Here is an 18,144-nt window from a genome sequence, read left to right as displayed (position 1 = left end):
CAAGCAGGAGTGGGCAACAGGGAAGGTGCTCTCATTCTTCCCTAGAAATTAGGGCAATTGGCTAGTTACCTCAGGTGCCTGTACACGAATGCACGGAGCCTGGGAAACAAGCAGGAAGAACTGGAAGTCCTCACACAGTCACAGAACTATGACATGATCGGAATAACAGATGTGGTGGGAGCTTGTATAACTGGAGCACTGTCAATGATGTGTATGAACTGTTCAGGAAGGACAGGCCGTGGAGAAGAGAAGGAGGAGTTGGAAGAGAAGGAGGAGTTATGCTTTATGTAAAAGAGTCATATGATTGCTCAGAGCTCCAGTATGAAACTGGAGATAGGCCTGTTGAAAGTCTCTGGGTTAGGATCAGAGGGCAGAACAACAAGGATGATGTTGTGGTCGGGGTCTGCTATAGACAACCAGACCAGGAGGATGTGGTCATAGATTGTGAGGGGCTGGAAGGGACCTCACAAGATCATCAGGTCCAGTTCCCCTGCACTAGACAGGAAAGACAACTGGGGTCACGTGACCCCAGTGAGACCGTCCAGTCTCCTCTTGAAGATTTCCACCACCTCTGGAGGGAGTTTATTCCGCAGTCTGGAAACCCAAACTGTGAATATGTTTTTCCTAGTATTAAGCCTGAAACAGTCTTCCAGGAGTTTGTGACTGTCACAGGGAGAGACAAACAGGGGAGACCCCAAAGCCCAAGGGGGAAACCCTGGGGCCAGGAAACAGGGGAGGAGCAGGGAAAACAAAAGTAAAAAAAGAAAACTTACCCGCAGCAGGACTTGAGGCAAAACAGGAGCGACGGAGAAAACCCGCGCAGGTTATTAGCCGCGCCTTCATTCAGCTGCGGCCAGCGGGTGATGTCAGCAGCGATTACCAGCCGATGGAAACAAAAAGGACGGCACACGGAAAGGCAGGGGGACAGATACTGGGTGGAGCCCCAGCCGGCAGAGTCAGCCGAAAGGACGGGACGGAGCGAGAGGCAAGGATCACGAGTAGAGGAGCAGCCGACGCCTCAGGCAGCAAAGGACAGGTCGGCAGCAGCGGTAAAGACAAACCGGCACTAGGAACAGGAGCTCCAGTGACGGGCAAGGCAGAGAATAAGGAAGGTACCTGGAAAAGCCCCGGGACCAATAGTTTCCACGGAAAAGGAGGAAACGCTGATCCTCCTTACAACATCCAAACAGGTGGGATGGTGGAGGGGCTCAGAGCGCGGGGAGAGACGCTGCAAGGGGAGGAGCAGTTTCGGGAAGAACCAGAGAGAGGGCAGCAATACTGGGAAGACCTGGAGAGAGGGCAGCAATATTGGGAAGACCCAGAGAGAGGGCTACGAAGCTGTGAAATCCCAGAGAGAGGGCTGCAGGATTGAGAAGACCCAGAGAGAGGGTCACAACATTTTTGGCGGCCGCGAGGGAGAGCAGCTGTAGCCAGGGCAGTAGGGACCAAGCCGCAGGGCTAGGTGATCTAGAGAGGCCCCTACTGGGCGAATAGGAGTGCAGAGGGACTATTGGGGGTCCACAAGGAGGCACGGTGTTGGTAGTGGTTTTCTTGTGTTTATTGGTTCTTTTCTTTGGCTAGAGAGAGTATTTTGTGTTTCCCCGTGCCGGAAGGGGTTGAGGGAAGGTGAAAACAAGGAAAGCGGGAAGACGAGCCGAGCACTCGTTGTTTGAGCGGGGATCGTGGAGTACGAGAACGGCCGCAAGATCGACAGTGACCCGCCAGGCTGGGTATAGGGCGAGGTATAGGAGAGGTGGAGCCTCGCAGACCTCCAAAGGAGCAGGTGTCTAATTGTCTAATGAGGGTAACCGCGCCGTACTAAGCCCCCCTCCCCCCCCCCCCCACTGGTAGAGATTCAAAGTCATGGCAGGCGAGAAGGGTGTGAAGACCTCCCCATAAGACCACCTGCAATGGCAAGGCGGATCCTGGTGAGCACCTGAACTAGGGAAGCACAGAACAAGATGGTCGAGGCCAGACGGGCACAGTGACTGACCATTACTCCTGGTTTTCTCCAAGGGTGCCCTGGTGAACAGTTGTTCACTGAGCCCTTGATGTATTCCCCTGCTATAGCGGTAAGCTGCTACCAAGTCCCCTCCCAGCCTTCTCTTTTTCAGGCTGAGGAGACCCAAGTCCCTCAGCCTTTTCTCGTATGGCTTGCCTTGCAAGTCTCTGATCATACAGATGGCCCTTCTCTGGACTCATTCAAGCTTTTCCACATCCTTGTTGAAGTGCGGCACCCAGAACTGCATGCAGTATTCCAGCTGCAGTCTCACCAATGCCGAGTAAAGCAGAAGAATTACTTCCTTGGTTTTACTTGAGATTCATCAGTTGATGCTTGCCAGAGTATTGTTTGCCCTGCTGGCTACAGCATCGCACTGATGGCTCATGTTCATACTATGGTCTATTATTACCCCTAGGTCCCTTTCAGTCATCGTGCTAGTCAATTCGGCAGATGAGGTGGATAGGCTTTCTTCAAACAGCTAGCAGAAGTTTCCTGATCACAGGCCCAGGTTCTCATGGCAGACTTCAATCACAGTGACATCTGCTGGGGGAGCAATACATTAGTGCGCAAGCAATCCAGGAAGTTTTTGGAGAGTGTTGGGGACAACTTCCTGGTGCAAGAGCTGGAGTGACCAACTAGGGGACATGCTCTTCTTGATCTGCTGTTCACAAACAAGGAAGAACTGGTGAGGAATGTAGTAGTGGATGGCAACTTGGGAAGTAGTGACTATGAGATAATCGAGTTCAGGATCTTGGAGGAAGGAAGGAAGGCAGGCACCAGAGTAAGGACCCTGGACTTCAAAAAAGCAGACTTCAACTCGCTCAAACTCATGGGCAGGGTCCACTGGGAAGTCAGTTGGAGGTTGAGAGAAGTCCAGGAGAGTTGGCTTTACTTTAAAGAAACCTTACTGAGAGTGCAGGAATAAGCCATCCCAATGTGCAGAAAGATTAACAAGTATGGCAGAAGACCAGCTTGGCTTAGAAAGGAATTCTTCAGTAAACTAAATCACAAAAAGGAAGCTTATAAATGGAAACTTAGACAAACAACTAGGGAGTATAAGAGTATTGCTCAGGCATGCAGGGATGAAGTCAGGAAGACCAAAGCACAATTGGGGTTGCAGCTAACAAGGGACATGAAGGGTAACAAGAAGAGTTTCTACAACTCTGTTGGTAACAAGAGAAGGATCAGGGAAAGTGTTGGGTCCCTTACTGAATAGGGGAGGCAACCTAATGACAGAGGATGCAGAAAAGGCTGAAGTGCTTAATGCCTTCTTTGCCTCAGTCTTCACAGGCAAGATCAGCTCCCAGATTACTGCACCTGGCAGCACAGTTTGGGGAGAAGGTGAGCAGCCAACTGTGATGAAAGAACAGGTTAGGGATTATTTAGAAAAGCTGGACATCTACAAGATCATGGAGCTGGACAGGATGCACCCAAAGGTCCTGAGGGAGTTGGCTAGTGCGATTGTAGAGCCACTGGCCATCATCACTGAAAACTCATGGCGACTGGAAGAAGTCCCAGATGATTGGAAAAAGGCAAATATAGTGCCCATATTTAAGAAAGGGGAAAAAGGAGGATCTAGTGAACCACAGACTGGTCTGCCGCACCTCAGTCCCAGGAAAAATCATGGAGCAGATTCTCAAGGAATCCATTTCTAAACACTTGGAGGAGAAGATGATTAGGAACAGTCAACATGGATTTACCAAGGGCAAGTCATGCTTGACCAACCTGATTCCCTTCTATGTTGGGATGACTGGCTGTCTGGATGTGGGGAGAGCAGTGGATGTGGTATACCTTGATGTTAGTAAGGCGTTTGACACAGTCTCCCAAAACATTCTTGTGGGCAAACTAAGGAAATACAGGTTAGATGAATAGACTGTAAGAGGGATAGAAAATTGCCTGGATCATCAGGCTCAGAGGGTGGTAGTCAATGGCTCAATGTCTAGTTGGAAGCCAGCATCAAGTTGAGTGCCCCAAGGGTCAGTCCTGGGGCCGGTTTTGTTCAATATCTTCATCAGTGACCTGGAAGATGGCACAGACTGCACCCTCAGCAAGTTTGCAGATGACACCAAGTTGGGGTGAGTAGTAGATTCACTGAAGGGTAGGGCTAGGATTCAGAGACCTTGACAAATTGGAGGATTGGACCAAAAGAAATCTCATGAGGTTCAGTAAGGACAAGTGCAAAGTCTTGACCTCAGGACAGAACAATACCATGTCCCGGTACAAGCTGGGCACTAATTGGCTAGGCAGCAGCTCTGTAGAAAAGGACCTGGAGTTTATAGTGGATAATAAGCTGAATATGAGCCAACAGTGTGCCTTTGTTCCCAAAAAGGCTAATGGCATATTGGGCTGCATTAGTTGGAGCACTGTCAGCAGATTGAGGGAAGTGATTCTTCTTCTCTCTTCAGCACTAGTGAAGCCACATCTGGAGTAGTGTGTCCAGTTTTGGGCTCCCCACTATATGAAGGATGTGGACAAATTGGAGAGGCTGCAGCAGAGGGCAAATAGTTAGGAGGCATGGGCACATGACTTCTGAAGACAGGCTGAGGGAACTGGGCTTATTTAGTCTAGAGAAGAGAAGACTTAGAGGGTATTTAATAGCAGCCTTCAACTACCTGAAGCAGAGTTCCAAAGAGGATGGAGCTAGACCAGGGGTGGGCAATTATTTTGGGCGGAGGGCCACTTACCCAGTTTTGGCAGGCTGTCAAGGGCTGCATGGGTAGCCCTGCCCCTTGACATGCGCCCCGCTCCTTGACAGATGCCTCACCCCCTGGTCACCATTTTGGGACCAATGTTCCAGGACCAGCACCGGTGGGGCCCAAAGCGGGGCACAGGCTGGCAGGGGTCTGTGGAGCCAGGCTGGGCTGCACCAGCAGGGAGAGTGGGGAGCTGGCTCCATAGAGCCCCTGCTGGTTGGGACCCTGTGCTCCTGCCACCCTGCTCTGGGCCCCACCGGCACTGGCCCTGGGACACCGGTACAGGCCCTGTGCTCCCACTGGCTCCCCAGCCCCATGGTACAGGTGGGAGGCAGCGCACAGCCCCAACCCCCTGCTCACTGCCAGGGAAGAAGCTGGTGCTGAGTGCAGGGAAAAGCGGCCCCTTGCCCGCCCCATGGCCAGCGCTCCCTGATGCAAGCACTCGCAGACCACATGGGGCTGTCTGGAGCAGGCACAGGCAGCCCCACGCGAGCTGCAAGCGGCTGCAGCATGGGGTGCTGGACACGGGGCAAGTGAGGGGCCATTTTCCCTGCGCTCAGCACCAGCTTGTAACTCAGCCCTGCTGCCAGCCTGGGCCTGCACTGGCTCCAAGCTCGCTTCTCGGGGCTGTGTGTGGCAACAGCAGCTGCAGCCCCCCCCCCCCCACACTTGCCACACTGGGCACTATTGGCTACTGCTGCCTGCCCGGAGCTTGCATGCTGGGCAGCCCACGGCAGTGGCAAACAGTGCCTGGCACAGCAAGCTGAGGGGCTGCAGTTGCTGTCGCCACATGCAGCCCCGACAGGCAAGCCCAGAGCTAGCGTGGGGCCCAGGCTGGCAGTGGGGCTGGGTTACAAGGTGGTGCTAAGTGCAGGGGTGGGGTAAGCAGCCCCTCCCTGCCCCATGGCTAGCGATCCATGCTGCAGCTGCTCACAGCCCACCTGGGGCTGCCTGTGCCTGCTCCAGACAGCCCTACTCAGCTTTTCCCCAGGCTCCTTCCCTGCCCTCCCCCCCACTTACCTGAGGTTCTGGTGCGGGGCAACCACAGGCCAGACGCCTCTGCTGGGGCTTCCAGCTGGAGGGGAGGGGCCGGGCAGGCCCTGCTGTTGTGGGAGCCTGCCAGGCTTTCCCTGGGTCCTACTGCCCTTGGTTCCTAGCATTTTTGACAGGAGCCAAGGGCGGATGAATATTAATTTTCTAAATTTTTTATGGGCCCCGTGGGCCAGATAGAATGGCCTCGCAGGCCAGATCTGGCCCACTGGCCATATTTTGCCCGCCCCTGAGCTAGACTGTTCTCGGAGGTGGCAGGTGATAGAACATGGAGCAATGGTTTCAAGTTGTAGCAAGGGAAGTTTAGGTTAGATATTAGGAAAAACTTTCCCAGTAGGATGGTAAGTGAAGCACTGGAACAGGCTACCCAGAGCAGTTGTGGAATTCTCCATCCTTCGAGGTTTGAAGACCTGGCTAGACAAAGCCTTGGCTGGGATAATATAGTTGGGGATGGTCCTGCCTTGAGCAGGCGGTTGGCCTAGATGACCTTCTGAGGTCCCTTCCAACTCTATGATTCAATGATTGTATCTTAATTTAGCCTCAGGGTGTTGCAAGAAATAAAGTAACTGACTTAACTTGAATATTAACCCCTATATGGCATTTAAGTCCTGTCTATGTGAAGAGTGAAAAATCACTGCTTATTGAGGAAAATTCAGGTTTCCTCAGGAACAGTACGGAGTCTTATTACTAGGTGACCTAGTGCAGGGTTGTCCAACTGCTGGCCTTACAAGGAGTTAGGTTGTGGATCCCAGAATCCCATCTGGCCACAACTCCCCCTGCTGCTTCAGCTGCAACAGCAGCTGGAGTTTTTGTGGTCCCCCTCCCTCCTCTGGCTTCTGCATTTTGTGCCCATCCAAGTGGTGCAGTGCAGGGTACTCATGGTGAGATTGATGCCACATGGTGCAGCAGTGGGGGCAGTGTCCATGCAGGGTCACTGCAGTGGTTGCACAGGTACGTACTGCAGTGGGGAGGGAGGGGCAAGAACACAGTGCAATGGGGACTTGTCCATGCAGCATGCAACTTGGGCGTGTGAGGTCCTGGCTGTTTAGAAGCTGTACTCCCAGAGTTGGTGGAAAGTAAACTGGTCCCTTTAGTGCAAAGAGCGTAACATACAGTGTACTTCTAATTTGTACCAGCTCTGAAGAATAGATGTATTTAAAATTTGAAAACTGGTGTTGTTTCTTCAAGTTCATTTAGGGAGCAATAAAATAGAAATGCACGCTAACAAGATACAATGCAAAGCAGAGCTGATTAATAAGATGGCATATAGAAATTGGCAAGACAAAACAGAAAATGAAAGGAGGGAGTGAGACTAGCATATTGAAAAAGACATAAGGCTGACATTTTGCAAATATATTTTGCATTTTGAGGAAGAGATCACAGAAATTAGCTTAGAACAGAGATGGGCAATATTAGAAAATTGAAAGACATCCTTAGAGTTGTATAAGACTAAAGAAAGGACAAATTGACTGTCATGTAGAAGTCAAGTAAAGTAAAAACTAAGTGGCTTACATATATACAAAAATAACTTTAGTAATGAGAGACCCAACAGTTATTGATCAGGGACATTAATAGGAGAACAGCTGGAAATATTCTGAGTCATTCAAGGAAATATCTTGGAAATGTAAAGAGAAGAAGGGAGGTCATGCTGAATTAATCTGTTTAACATTTTGGTGTAATTTACAATGGGAATGGACAGAATTGACTCAAAAGACACAATCAAGTTGGACTTCAAAAAGACTTTCAAAGTTAGTGTTCATAAGTATTCATGTTTAAAGTTAGCAAGTATGGTGGCATTGGTATCAATTGGATAAAAACTATTTGGCAACAGAAATCAGGGGAAATTAGACAGAAAAATGGATGAAGCCAGAAAAAAAATTATTGGGAAGAGAAGCCTAGTCCTTGAAGAAATGACCCTGAAGACAAATTGTTAAGCAAGCAATACAAAAGCATAAAATATGAAACTGGGGTTAAAGTCTGTGGTACCTACCTCTGATTCAAATTTAGATTACATGCCAATATTTTAAAAATACATGTGCCTAACATTTATAGTCCAGTATCTGATTGGCTCTTGAAGCCCAGAAATGGGAGCATTATAGGAAAAGAAATATTCTTCTTTTTCTAACTGGAAACATTAATTAAACATTGCTTTTTAATGTTTTCATGTCTTGAGATTAAACTTTATTTTTGTTCTTTAGCCATAGGAAAGCTATTTTTTGTATCAGTTTTTGAGATCTTTACTGTCAGGGAACCCTCCTATTTGCACTCATGGCAATTAAGACAATTGGCTTTGCAAGTGGAAAGATCCAGAAAAGCCCCAGTTAACATGAAACATTTAAACATTTTTAAAAACATTTTCAGAACAGTTTTTTCCTGTAAAATATAGCATGAAATGAATACATTATGATGTGCAATGGCATTCTATAGGGGTTTTATTATGATATTCATTTGGGATGGCATGTGCAACTGTCTCATGCTTTCATCATGGGAATACATGCCAAGTACATGGTGATAGGACTTCTATCCATACTCACATCTATGTGCAGTCTCTGTATATTCATATATAAATCCAAGAGTTTTACTCTCCTTTTACGAAGATATATGTAATCATGGAATTAGAATATGAATGAGCAAAATTTAGTTACATATTATGAGTATGTTCAGTATTTCAGTATCTGATTCATTTTAACATTCATCCATAAGATGGGTCTGGAGCCAATACTACTCAAAAGTATTACTAGTGCTCAGTGTCCCTGCATGGAGAAGAATTGGAAAGATTTCCTATGACTTGCTGTTAGTGCTAAATTCCCTGCTGTTTTACCTTCTGCTCTTACTGTTTCAATGTGATATTATATCATGAAATACAATTATATCCCATTACTATTTTATTTAGGATTGAGGTTGTTTACCCATGTGTGTTTTTCATGTGTCTTACTGATTTCTCCAGAGAAAGGCAGAATTAATGTAGACTGTGTTTTTCAGTAATTTAAGAGTAATGCACATGATGTAATTGGGATGAGTATCCCAAACCCAACTTTTAAAATCCTAGAAAAAATCTACAAAATCAAAGAAAAAATAGCAGAGAGTATGGAGAAAAAAACAAACAATGGGAAAATGTAAAGGCACCAGGAATGGGGGGGAGAAAAAAGGAGGAAAACAAGATGAACAGGAGGAGGAGTGATAGAATGAGATAGAAGGCATGCTATGGGCATACTATAACGCAAAACTGAATTAAATGGAAATCCTTCCTGGACATTGATGGGCTTTGGATCACACTCAGAAAGGAAAAGGTGATCTAGAAGAAGATAGTCATCACCATGGTAAGAGAGAGAAAGGACAATCTGGAAGACAACTGAGCATCCACTAAACAGAGAATGTAAGGGTGTTGTCATAGGTGCCGACTTATTTGTGCTGAGGGGGGAGGGGCCTAAGATGATGGACATGTGACAAGTTTTACACATTTCAGGTGACAGCCCTCTTCCCAAGGGGGGCCAGGGCCCTTGAGCCCCCACGTACTTGGCACCTTTGGGTGTTGCTGTGGAGAAATCAGGATTTTAAACTGACAGGTCCCGTCTTTAGCAAAGACTAACATACCAGAAGAATACCCTTTGAAACTGAAGCAACACTTGTGTAGCTTACAGTGCCAGCATTTTTCCATTGATTTGTGTCTTTGAGGAATACAGTTAGGGAATGTGACTCTACTAAGTCCTGAATACTAGTCAAGAAAAATACGGTATTAAAATACCTCTAAGGAATGCTATAGTTTGGAAAGGACAAATAAGGACAAGAAGAAGGAAGATTAATTAATTTATTCAAGTGGAATTTAGAGTTTACTTTATGGGAAAAGCTAAGAGTTGGCCTGAGTAATACCCTGTCATTATAAGCAATTAAAATAAACATTTGCATAACAGTGCAAATAACTCAACCACACTTCTGGCAGAGGAGATAGAAACCAAGGTTCCTTTTACTGAAATTCAGAAGACTAAAAGGATAAGGAACAAATGATCCATGCAATATTAAATGATTCTTCCATACTTAAACAATATTGTGAATGTTGCTTTGAGTATACTTTGCTAGGAAGGACACAACATCCACAGGACTCTAAAAAATATACTTTCCCAGTGAGAGAAGGCATTAGCAATCTCTTCCAGAAATGTATTAAAAATCCCAGTATGTTTAAAGGATTCCAGAATATCTCAGAGAAATGTGAATTTCACTAAAACAATCATATCTAGATAAGAAAAAATATGGAATTTCTTCTGAGTGTCTTTGACTACCATACCTATCACATACTTCGCAAGTGCTTTGGATACCGAACCCCTACAAAGGAGCCGTGAAAATTGTCCTTGATATCAACAGCAAAGATTAGGTATCTTTGTATGTGGTTAAATGATGGAGACAAAGATGCGTGTGACAAAGATATGTGTGCTACAGAGCTGTTAGTGTGAGATAATATCTTGGTTCTACTGCAGTGAAGAATGATTGCGTTGTGTCTTTCTGGAAGTTGCTGTGGGCCATACAGAACTTCAACCCAGTGCACACTCAATGCATCACTATCTCTTTTTCTTGGTGCCATCAACTGACAATTATCCTTGTTCTGAAACTAGGGTGATGATTTTGTAAAACTTGTCCTGGAGTGGTAGGAGGTCAAAAGGGGACAGATAACAGTCTCTGAGGAAGAATACTAAAGACAGCCTGACAAAGCTCTGCTCCCAAGCAAAAGGATTAATATTTAAATCATCAGCAATTCATCTCTGAGATAAACTAATGATGTTTCAGTGATCAAGCAAAAGTATATTTTGACAGAGGAAATGCATACACACAAAGCTCTGAATGCAAAAATGGAACCTCCTTGACTTTTCTCAACTTCTCTCTAACATTATTTTGGTAGTTTGTGTGGGAGATTTATTTTCTTTTTATTAAAAACATTCTATATAGGGTGATGTGATAAAAATAAGGATTTGAACTGAAATTCAGGATTTAGTTGAGTACATTTTGTAAACATTCAATAGGTTTTTAGAGTTAGAAAATTACATTTACATTTACTGGGCAGAGTTCTAAAAATATATATACAAGAGAAAAGCAAAATAAAGCAGCCATAATCATAGAAAAATGCAAATATTCAACTACACATTTTGTACTCAATGGGTTGAAGGAATAATTAATTAGGAAGGTCAAAGCAATACAGTATCAAACCCATTTAACTGTGGAGTCTATAACCAATTACTACCTTTGAGATTTCTGGATTCTGATTATCTACATACTGATAAAATGTAGGTCTTTTTATTTTTAAAATTAGGTGTACTGATAGTTTCAGCAAAGTGGGAACAACTTTAAGCTCTATATTTCAGCATGATATAGGGCTAGCCTGTAGATCTTAACATTGTTTGGTTGATAATTGAAATGACAGCAATTAGCTGCAAGGTTTTCCAGTCTTCATGTGTAAGCAAGAGTAAGAACCAAGTCCTTGAAGAGGCCTGCATTAAGAACAAGAAAAAAAAATGCCCCAGAAAAAAAAATCTGTTTGAGATTATGGTGTGTTGATCTACACACACCTCTAAAGGAAGGGCAGAAGAGCGTTGTGCCTGCCACTTTAAGAGGCTTGAGCAGGCTGTGGAGCAGCCAGCAGATGTGATGAGGCCTAATTAGGCAGTCACATGACTGCAAGAGGGCCCCTGGATTGGAGTAGAGCTGGGCAGCCTCAGTATAAGCCCAGGCTCTAGGAGCTGAGCTGGCAGTTGCTGCAGGGAGCCGAGGGATGAACGTCACCCAGCCAGAAATCTGCTGCTCCCAGAACACCTGGAGGACAGGGCAGGAACTATGGGGATGGAGGAGGTTCCTGGTCCTGGGGCATGACCTAAAACTACATCCTGCTGGGGCTGGGTGGTGTGGTGAGGCTGCCTGTGGAAGGGGAGTCCTCAGGAAATGCCACACCTGTGTCTCCCCAGTGAAAGGTGAGGATGGGGTGTCGGGAAGCCTCAGTCCCTACTGCCTTGTGGCTGGCCCCATGGTGGGGAAAGGCTAGGAGAACACACCCTAACAGAAAAGCCCAGGGCCAAGACCTATAGAGTGGAGCCTGCAGCTCACAGGGGACTTCCAGAAGCTAGAGAGAGGCCTGACCGCCAAGGGCCAAAGGTCCCAGAGGGGCCACTGCTGAGAAGGAGTTTTGCAGCCCAGGATGATGGCGGAGGTTAGGCCACCTGAGTATGAGGGATCCAGGTTGGGGTCCAAATGTCAGTTGGAATACAGTAGTGTCCGGTGTGGGGCCAAAGCCATATAGTGATGCCATCTGCAAGGCATGGGGCAGGATGTGGGAGTGGTAGGGAGCTGTGTATTATGCCCTTGGAATCAGGGCATTAAATGGGCAGCCTCCCACCTAGAAATAGCTTTTCAGTTATATCAAAGGTGTGGCAAGCAAGTTAGGTGGCCAGGCCAATGTTTCAACCGGCCTCAAGACAGCCTCCTGTCACAAGCAGGAATGAGTTTTCCATCTCTAGCTTCTCACTACTATCAAAGGCAGAGGAGAAAATGGAGAGTTAGGGATGAATAATCACAGTTTAATGTCAAAATAGAAAAGAATTAAGTGTGAAAGTGTATGGGAGGCCCACAGTCCTACAGTTGCAACAGACAATAAAAAAAACAGAGCTGATTAAGATGGCACAGAAGAATTGTGACTTGAAGGGGAAAGGAGTCATTTCAAGTCTAGCAATCAGAGGTATGCAAACCTTTAATTACAACACTGTATAAGAATGTGATTACAAGTAGTATAGAGAAAAATGGAAGCAAGGATAATTAATTTTGTGTAATTTTTATAAGATAAACAGAAGCATGGGGTTCCTGATTGTAAATTTGTTAAGACCACTAAAAAGTTATAGTGTGAAATGCTGCAATTCAGCCACAAAAGTACAACTACAAAATATGTTATGGCCAAAAAAAGGAGATGGAAAAGAAAAGATCATTCACAAAAAGGAAAAATTACGAACTTCATCCTCTTTTCAATACCATCCTGAAATCGGGCATGATCCCACTGAGGTCAGTGAAGTTGCACTGCTACAGAACCACTGTAACTGAAAAATGAGTCAGGACTTGCAATCTTTTTGCTTGGTTTAATATCTGCTTTAAATATGTATTTGCATTTTTGCCATCTATTATGCCAGTCTGAAATGTCAGTTTTGAATTGTCTTCTGGGCCTGAGGGGAAGGTTAGCAGCAAAGTAAATATAATGATATACTGTAATATAAAAAGTATGAAATCTGTTTCTTTCAGCAGCTCTTGATGTATCCACTGCTGAGAGTTAAATTTGGACCAGGCCAATATACAGCATGTCCATAAGAAATGGATGTAGAGGAAGAATCAAATACTACAGCAATAGGATAAGAAATAAAAGTAATCACATAAGAGGGCAGTTAAAAATAAAGAATGGCACTTTCGAGTCTTGCATGTACTTGTCATGGACTAAGAGTCTTTCACTATTTACTAAGTGAAAATCTAGCACCTTTTATATGACCTACTAATTGTAGCTTTTGGCAAAACCCATCTTTACAGGAAGAAACACTCAAGTCACCAAAACACAATGTAGGACACCAAATTTGCTTTTTTTGTTGTTGATTGATTAATACTGCCATCACTTTAAAGACAATTTAGTCAAAGCTACTGTAAAAGCAGGGCCTACACTTAACATAAGGATTTTTCAAGTTCTTCTTTATTGTACAATACCAGAAAAAATAACTAACCATTTTTTATTTTATTCAAGGGTTTTAACTTTAACTTGGTTGTGAACTCAATCAAAACACTTCCATTTTTTTTGCTGATTTTCATAGCTATTTCAAAGGCATCTTTCAAGAACTCCCATTGCTAGGTCTAAATACAGTACTAGGTATAAACAGTAAAAGTGTAGTAAGAATTCTTAATACCCCCCCCCCCCCCAAAATGAATACAAATATAACCCATCTTATCCTGGTTACTGCTAACCCAACTTCACCTTTATTTAGTGTTAGAGTGCATGTAACCATACATATATATGAGAAAATATAACCAACAAGACTGAAACAATTTATTTCATGAAAACAGTTTGAAAGAATTCCTTTAGGATTTTCTTTGGCCTGCTTTCTATCAGTAAGAAAGATGCTATTGTTCCCAATGACTAACACAATACTTACTGGGTGCAATGGTATTGAAGCATGAAAAAACAAGATATGTGCTTGGGAAAACAGCGCACAGATACCTATTGAAAAATACCCAAAATGTAGGGGCTGACATTGAGAATACACTGACGAGTAATAATATATTCTCATATGTATGTTACTACCTCATAACATTCAAACTACTGAGTTGTTTTGTTTTTTTTTTTTATATAAATTTAAAATCCCATATTCAACATGCCATTCTCTGAGAACTAAAATAACCATTGGAAAAGCTTTTTAAATCTTACCTGTAGCAGGGCTGCAAACAAATATACTGCTATAAAGATTGGAGTCAGTGAAGTGTGTCCACTTTTCATTAAGTGAATGGTGTACAAGAAAATTAAATGCCCAGGAATCACCAAAAGCAGCAGAACTTGAGCTGATTTGTTGTTTACTCCTGAAATACATAGAAGTCCTTTTAGCTGTTCAAAAGGTGAAAACATTTTTTTTGATAGCAGAGGGGAAAAAAACAACACTGGAATTCCATAGCTGTGGGACAAGTTCATCCCCAGTGGTAAAGGCAGGTACAAATTGCACCCTTCTGAAACGGCAGGCATTAGTTCTATCAAACTCTCTCAAGATTTCCTCAGGGGACAAGAAGGTTTAGTGTCTGCTTGCGGATGAGCAGGACCTTTGTTGGCATAAGCTGCTCAAGGTTTTGTTCATATGTACCCTATCAGTGTTGATTAGTATATGCATTGATTATGTTTCTGACTTTAACAATGCCACCCACTTTTTGAGCTGCACTAATCCCTTATAAAGGTCCCCCAGGAGACGGGAAGTTCTGGCCACCTTCTCTCACCAATAAAAATCCAGAGGCTTCTTATTGCTAAGAAGTATACTTACCTTCCACTGTTGTTTCATTTATGACCTAGAAATATATTCCATAAAAATATCAAAGTGCAACAGAAGCTGTTGAAAAGTCAATCTTTGCCAAAGTTACTATACAGTTAGTAAGGATACCCTGTTTTCAAGATAACCTGTGGTAATCGCAGCAACTCACTGCGTTAGGTGATTAATTTAGAATTAGAAACAGGCCATTCTTCCATTACCTAGAAAGCACCATTATGACAAGACAAGGAGGGAAATAAAAAGTTCTCTGCACCTGGGTGACATGTGACTTACAGCACCACTACCTGGTTTGTAAAATAGCACTGGTTAGTTGAAGGAAACTGCTTCCTACAATGACGAGAGTACTGGGTAAGCAAATAACCTTGCAGAATCCAGTCGTTGCCACCCCCCCAGTATGACTGCATCTTCTGGAACATGAAAAGGCAGATTGCATAATTTACACTTAAATTAGCTAATTTACATTTAGGTTGGCCAAATGAAGTGACAACATATTCTCAACTTCATAGCATTTCTTTGTTTTTCTGTCTGTATCACACTTAGTAATATAGCATCTGATCAAGTTTACAGAGAATCCTATTCATTATTTGACAGAACCCTATTACTGGAATGCCAGAAAACCCTCATCTAAAGGAAAATGAGGTCCACAAACTGCTTGGTGCTGCACAGACAAAACCCATGGGCACTACCTGCTACTACCACCAGATAGAGATTGGGGAATGGAGAGAATCTGTAGCTGGGACTCTTAATAGACAAAAAAGAAGGTTAGGAGGAGGATTTTTAGGAAGGAACTGAGGAACAAGAAAAAAACACTAGACTTGGAGCTAGAAATTGGGACCCTGAGGGAAACAGAGGTGGGGGAACGCACCAGGGACTACTGTCACAATGACATAGCAGTGTGAGGGGAAGGAGCAACTCAGAGGCAAGTAGAAGAATGGTGTACGGTGACAATGTGGAAAGCAAAACTGGAGGATGTGATGGAAAGAAGCAATCCAAAAGGGTGTTGGGAGCAGAACTGGAAGAGGGGGAAAAAATACAGTGACCCACAGAAGAGTGAGGGGAAAGTCAGGGAGCCCAGAGGAGTCTGCATGATGGAAAGGGAATGGGGATCTAGAAGGGAAAGGAGTGTGGGACAAGAAAACAGGGACAGTATGGGGTAAATTGCAGTGGTGTGAAAGAAAGGAACACAAAGGGAGCACATAGTGGAGAATGCCAGTAATAAGGGAACAATGGGCCTAGGATACAGGTAAGAGATGACTTAGCAGATAAGAAAACAAAGCCTCAGAGGGAGGGGAATGGTGGCAGTGGGGAGGGAGATGTGGATATAGTTTGTAAGAACTCTGTGTTTAATTAGCTCAAAACTCTTCAAATGCTGACCTTGGAAGTTGGTATGTGTAGAAAGCTGTAGTGAGGAAGGTTATAAATGGGTCAGGTGTATATGGAATGGAGGCAGTAAATGAGTTACTGAAAGATTAAATGATAAAACAATTCTGAGTTGTAGAGTCCTTAACTCTCCATAATCCCCATCTGCCTTCCCACCCCTGCCGTGCAAACATCTCTTCCATCCATCCAATTGCTCCAGGCAGTTGAAACGCTTGGGTACACCTGCTGCTGTTTTCGTATTATATGCAACAACTTAACACACTGCTCTCCTTTACTGCTTGTGCAGCTTACTCTACGGAAAAATAAAAGGAGAAGACAATACTTCAGTTTTAATGATTGTTAAATCAACCAATACATACCTGTACCATAAAAAGTCCTGCATGGGTAATAGCAACCCTTGGCTTCCTCTGGCAATTCTCCAGGAATGCTATGTAAATGGAGGTAGGTAGAAATTCTGCTAGCTTGAATAGCCACTAAATTACCACCAATACCTGAAAGATCAAAGGCATGTAAGTAAATAAGATATCTTTCATTGACAATTCGCAAACAGGCAACAATTCAACAAACTTACCAAGTTTCATTATGTCCACCGCACAGGGTACAAAGGTAAAAAAGGGAAATAATATCTTTAAAATACAAAGTTATTTTATTTGCAGATCAACTCTGATCATAGATTTATTGCAAAACTCGGACTACAACTGACCTACTCCCAACATGTCTGGAGATCTACCCTAAGCCATATTGGCTATGAAGGATTCTCCCTCAAGGCTGCATGGACAACTAAAGAATGCAGACACCTCCCAAACAACAGGGCAAATATCTACATGAGGAAGGTGACCCACAGAAGTGTGTAGATAGAACAAGTCAAATGAAAAGACTGACTAGTATAGGAGAAAGCTAGGGACAAGTTTGTTGCATGGAAAAGGGTGGTAAAGAAGAAAAACAGCAACTTAGTTCCAAAAAAATGTAAGCTACAAAGGAAAAAAGCCACATATTGAAGCCTGAGGAGGGGTAAGGATAATGTACAGAAGATTATAAGAGAGGAAGGAAGAAAGCATTATCTGTAGACAAAAGGAAGAATGAAAGGGAGAGGACTAGGAACACTAGCATCAGGAAGAGGAACATCTATGTTACGGAGGACTTCTTGTTAAAGACTGACAAGCCTGTCACTACAGCACATTGGGGGAAAAAAAAGAAGGGTGTGTTATTTGCCAAGAGCAAAGGATGTAAAACATGAATCTGAGGCTGAAGAGGGTCTTCACAGGTTCAAGGAAGAACCCCTGATCAAATAACAGTGTCAGTTTCTGGCTGGCATGAATTAAGGCCAACCACACAAACTAATTGGTGAAGAAATTCAAAGAAAAGGAGGCTCAGGTGTTCTTCAGTGGAAACCTTCTGGTGACTAGAGGAGGAGAACAAAGGCATGGCATAAAATGAAATCCAAAAGATGATTCATGGACTGACGTTATAGGAAAAATTTTAGGATGTTCAAAAAAGCAGCATCTTGGAAATCAGGATGTGTAGGGACAATGTGAGAATTGCCATATTGCACTGAGTTAAACATTGCAAAGGAAATTAAAACAAATTGCAATTCATTATGCAAGCATAAAAAGTAGTAGTAGTTTTGGGCTGATATACAGTGAAGATGGGGTAGACATTAAATGTAATCTAACTATGGCCCCAAAATTAAATTAATGCTTTATCTCACTTTTCAATAAGGATTATGGTGTTGAGCATGGGGGCAAATTCAGAATAGCTAATAAGAACTGTAATACAGAAATGGAAATAATGATATCTTAGCTGGAAGAAAAGCTCAGCTTAATTTACTGATGTCAAGGGTACCAGATGATCTCCATTCCAGAATTCTGAAAGAAACTGCACATTAAATTATAGGTGCAGTTAGGAGTATTTTAAATAAATCTATCAAGTTAGGGATGGTGCCATGAGTGGATAGCAGAAAACACTTTGCCTGTATTTAAACAGA

General features: G+C 43.8%; 1 protein-coding gene and 1 long non-coding RNA gene across 2 annotated transcripts in view; one reads left to right on the top strand and one right to left on the bottom strand.

Annotated features, from left to right (window-relative positions):
* Nucleotides 1-18,144, bottom strand: part of SLC41A2 (solute carrier family 41 member 2) — a 98,904-nt gene that overhangs the window by 6,143 nt on the left and 74,617 nt on the right. Inside the window, exons 9-10 of the mRNA XM_006272980.4 lie at nucleotides 16,520-16,651; nucleotides 14,177-14,325 (exon numbers count right to left, since the gene is read on the bottom strand). Coding sequence (XP_006273042.1) covers nucleotides 14,177-14,325; nucleotides 16,520-16,651 — 281 coding nt within the window. The remainder of the gene's footprint in view (nucleotides 1-14,176; nucleotides 14,326-16,519; nucleotides 16,652-18,144) is intronic.
* Nucleotides 1-18,144, top strand: part of LOC109283610 (uncharacterized) — a 72,027-nt gene that overhangs the window by 18,851 nt on the left and 35,032 nt on the right. The window lies entirely within an intron of this gene.

The sequence above is a fragment of the Alligator mississippiensis genome, chromosome 4, assembly GCF_030867095.1.
Source record: "Alligator mississippiensis isolate rAllMis1 chromosome 4, rAllMis1, whole genome shotgun sequence".
Lineage (NCBI taxonomy): Eukaryota > Metazoa > Chordata > Crocodylia > Alligatoridae > Alligator > Alligator mississippiensis.
Note: the sequence above shows the minus strand (reverse complement) of the source record. Positions and strands in the feature narration are given on the sequence as shown.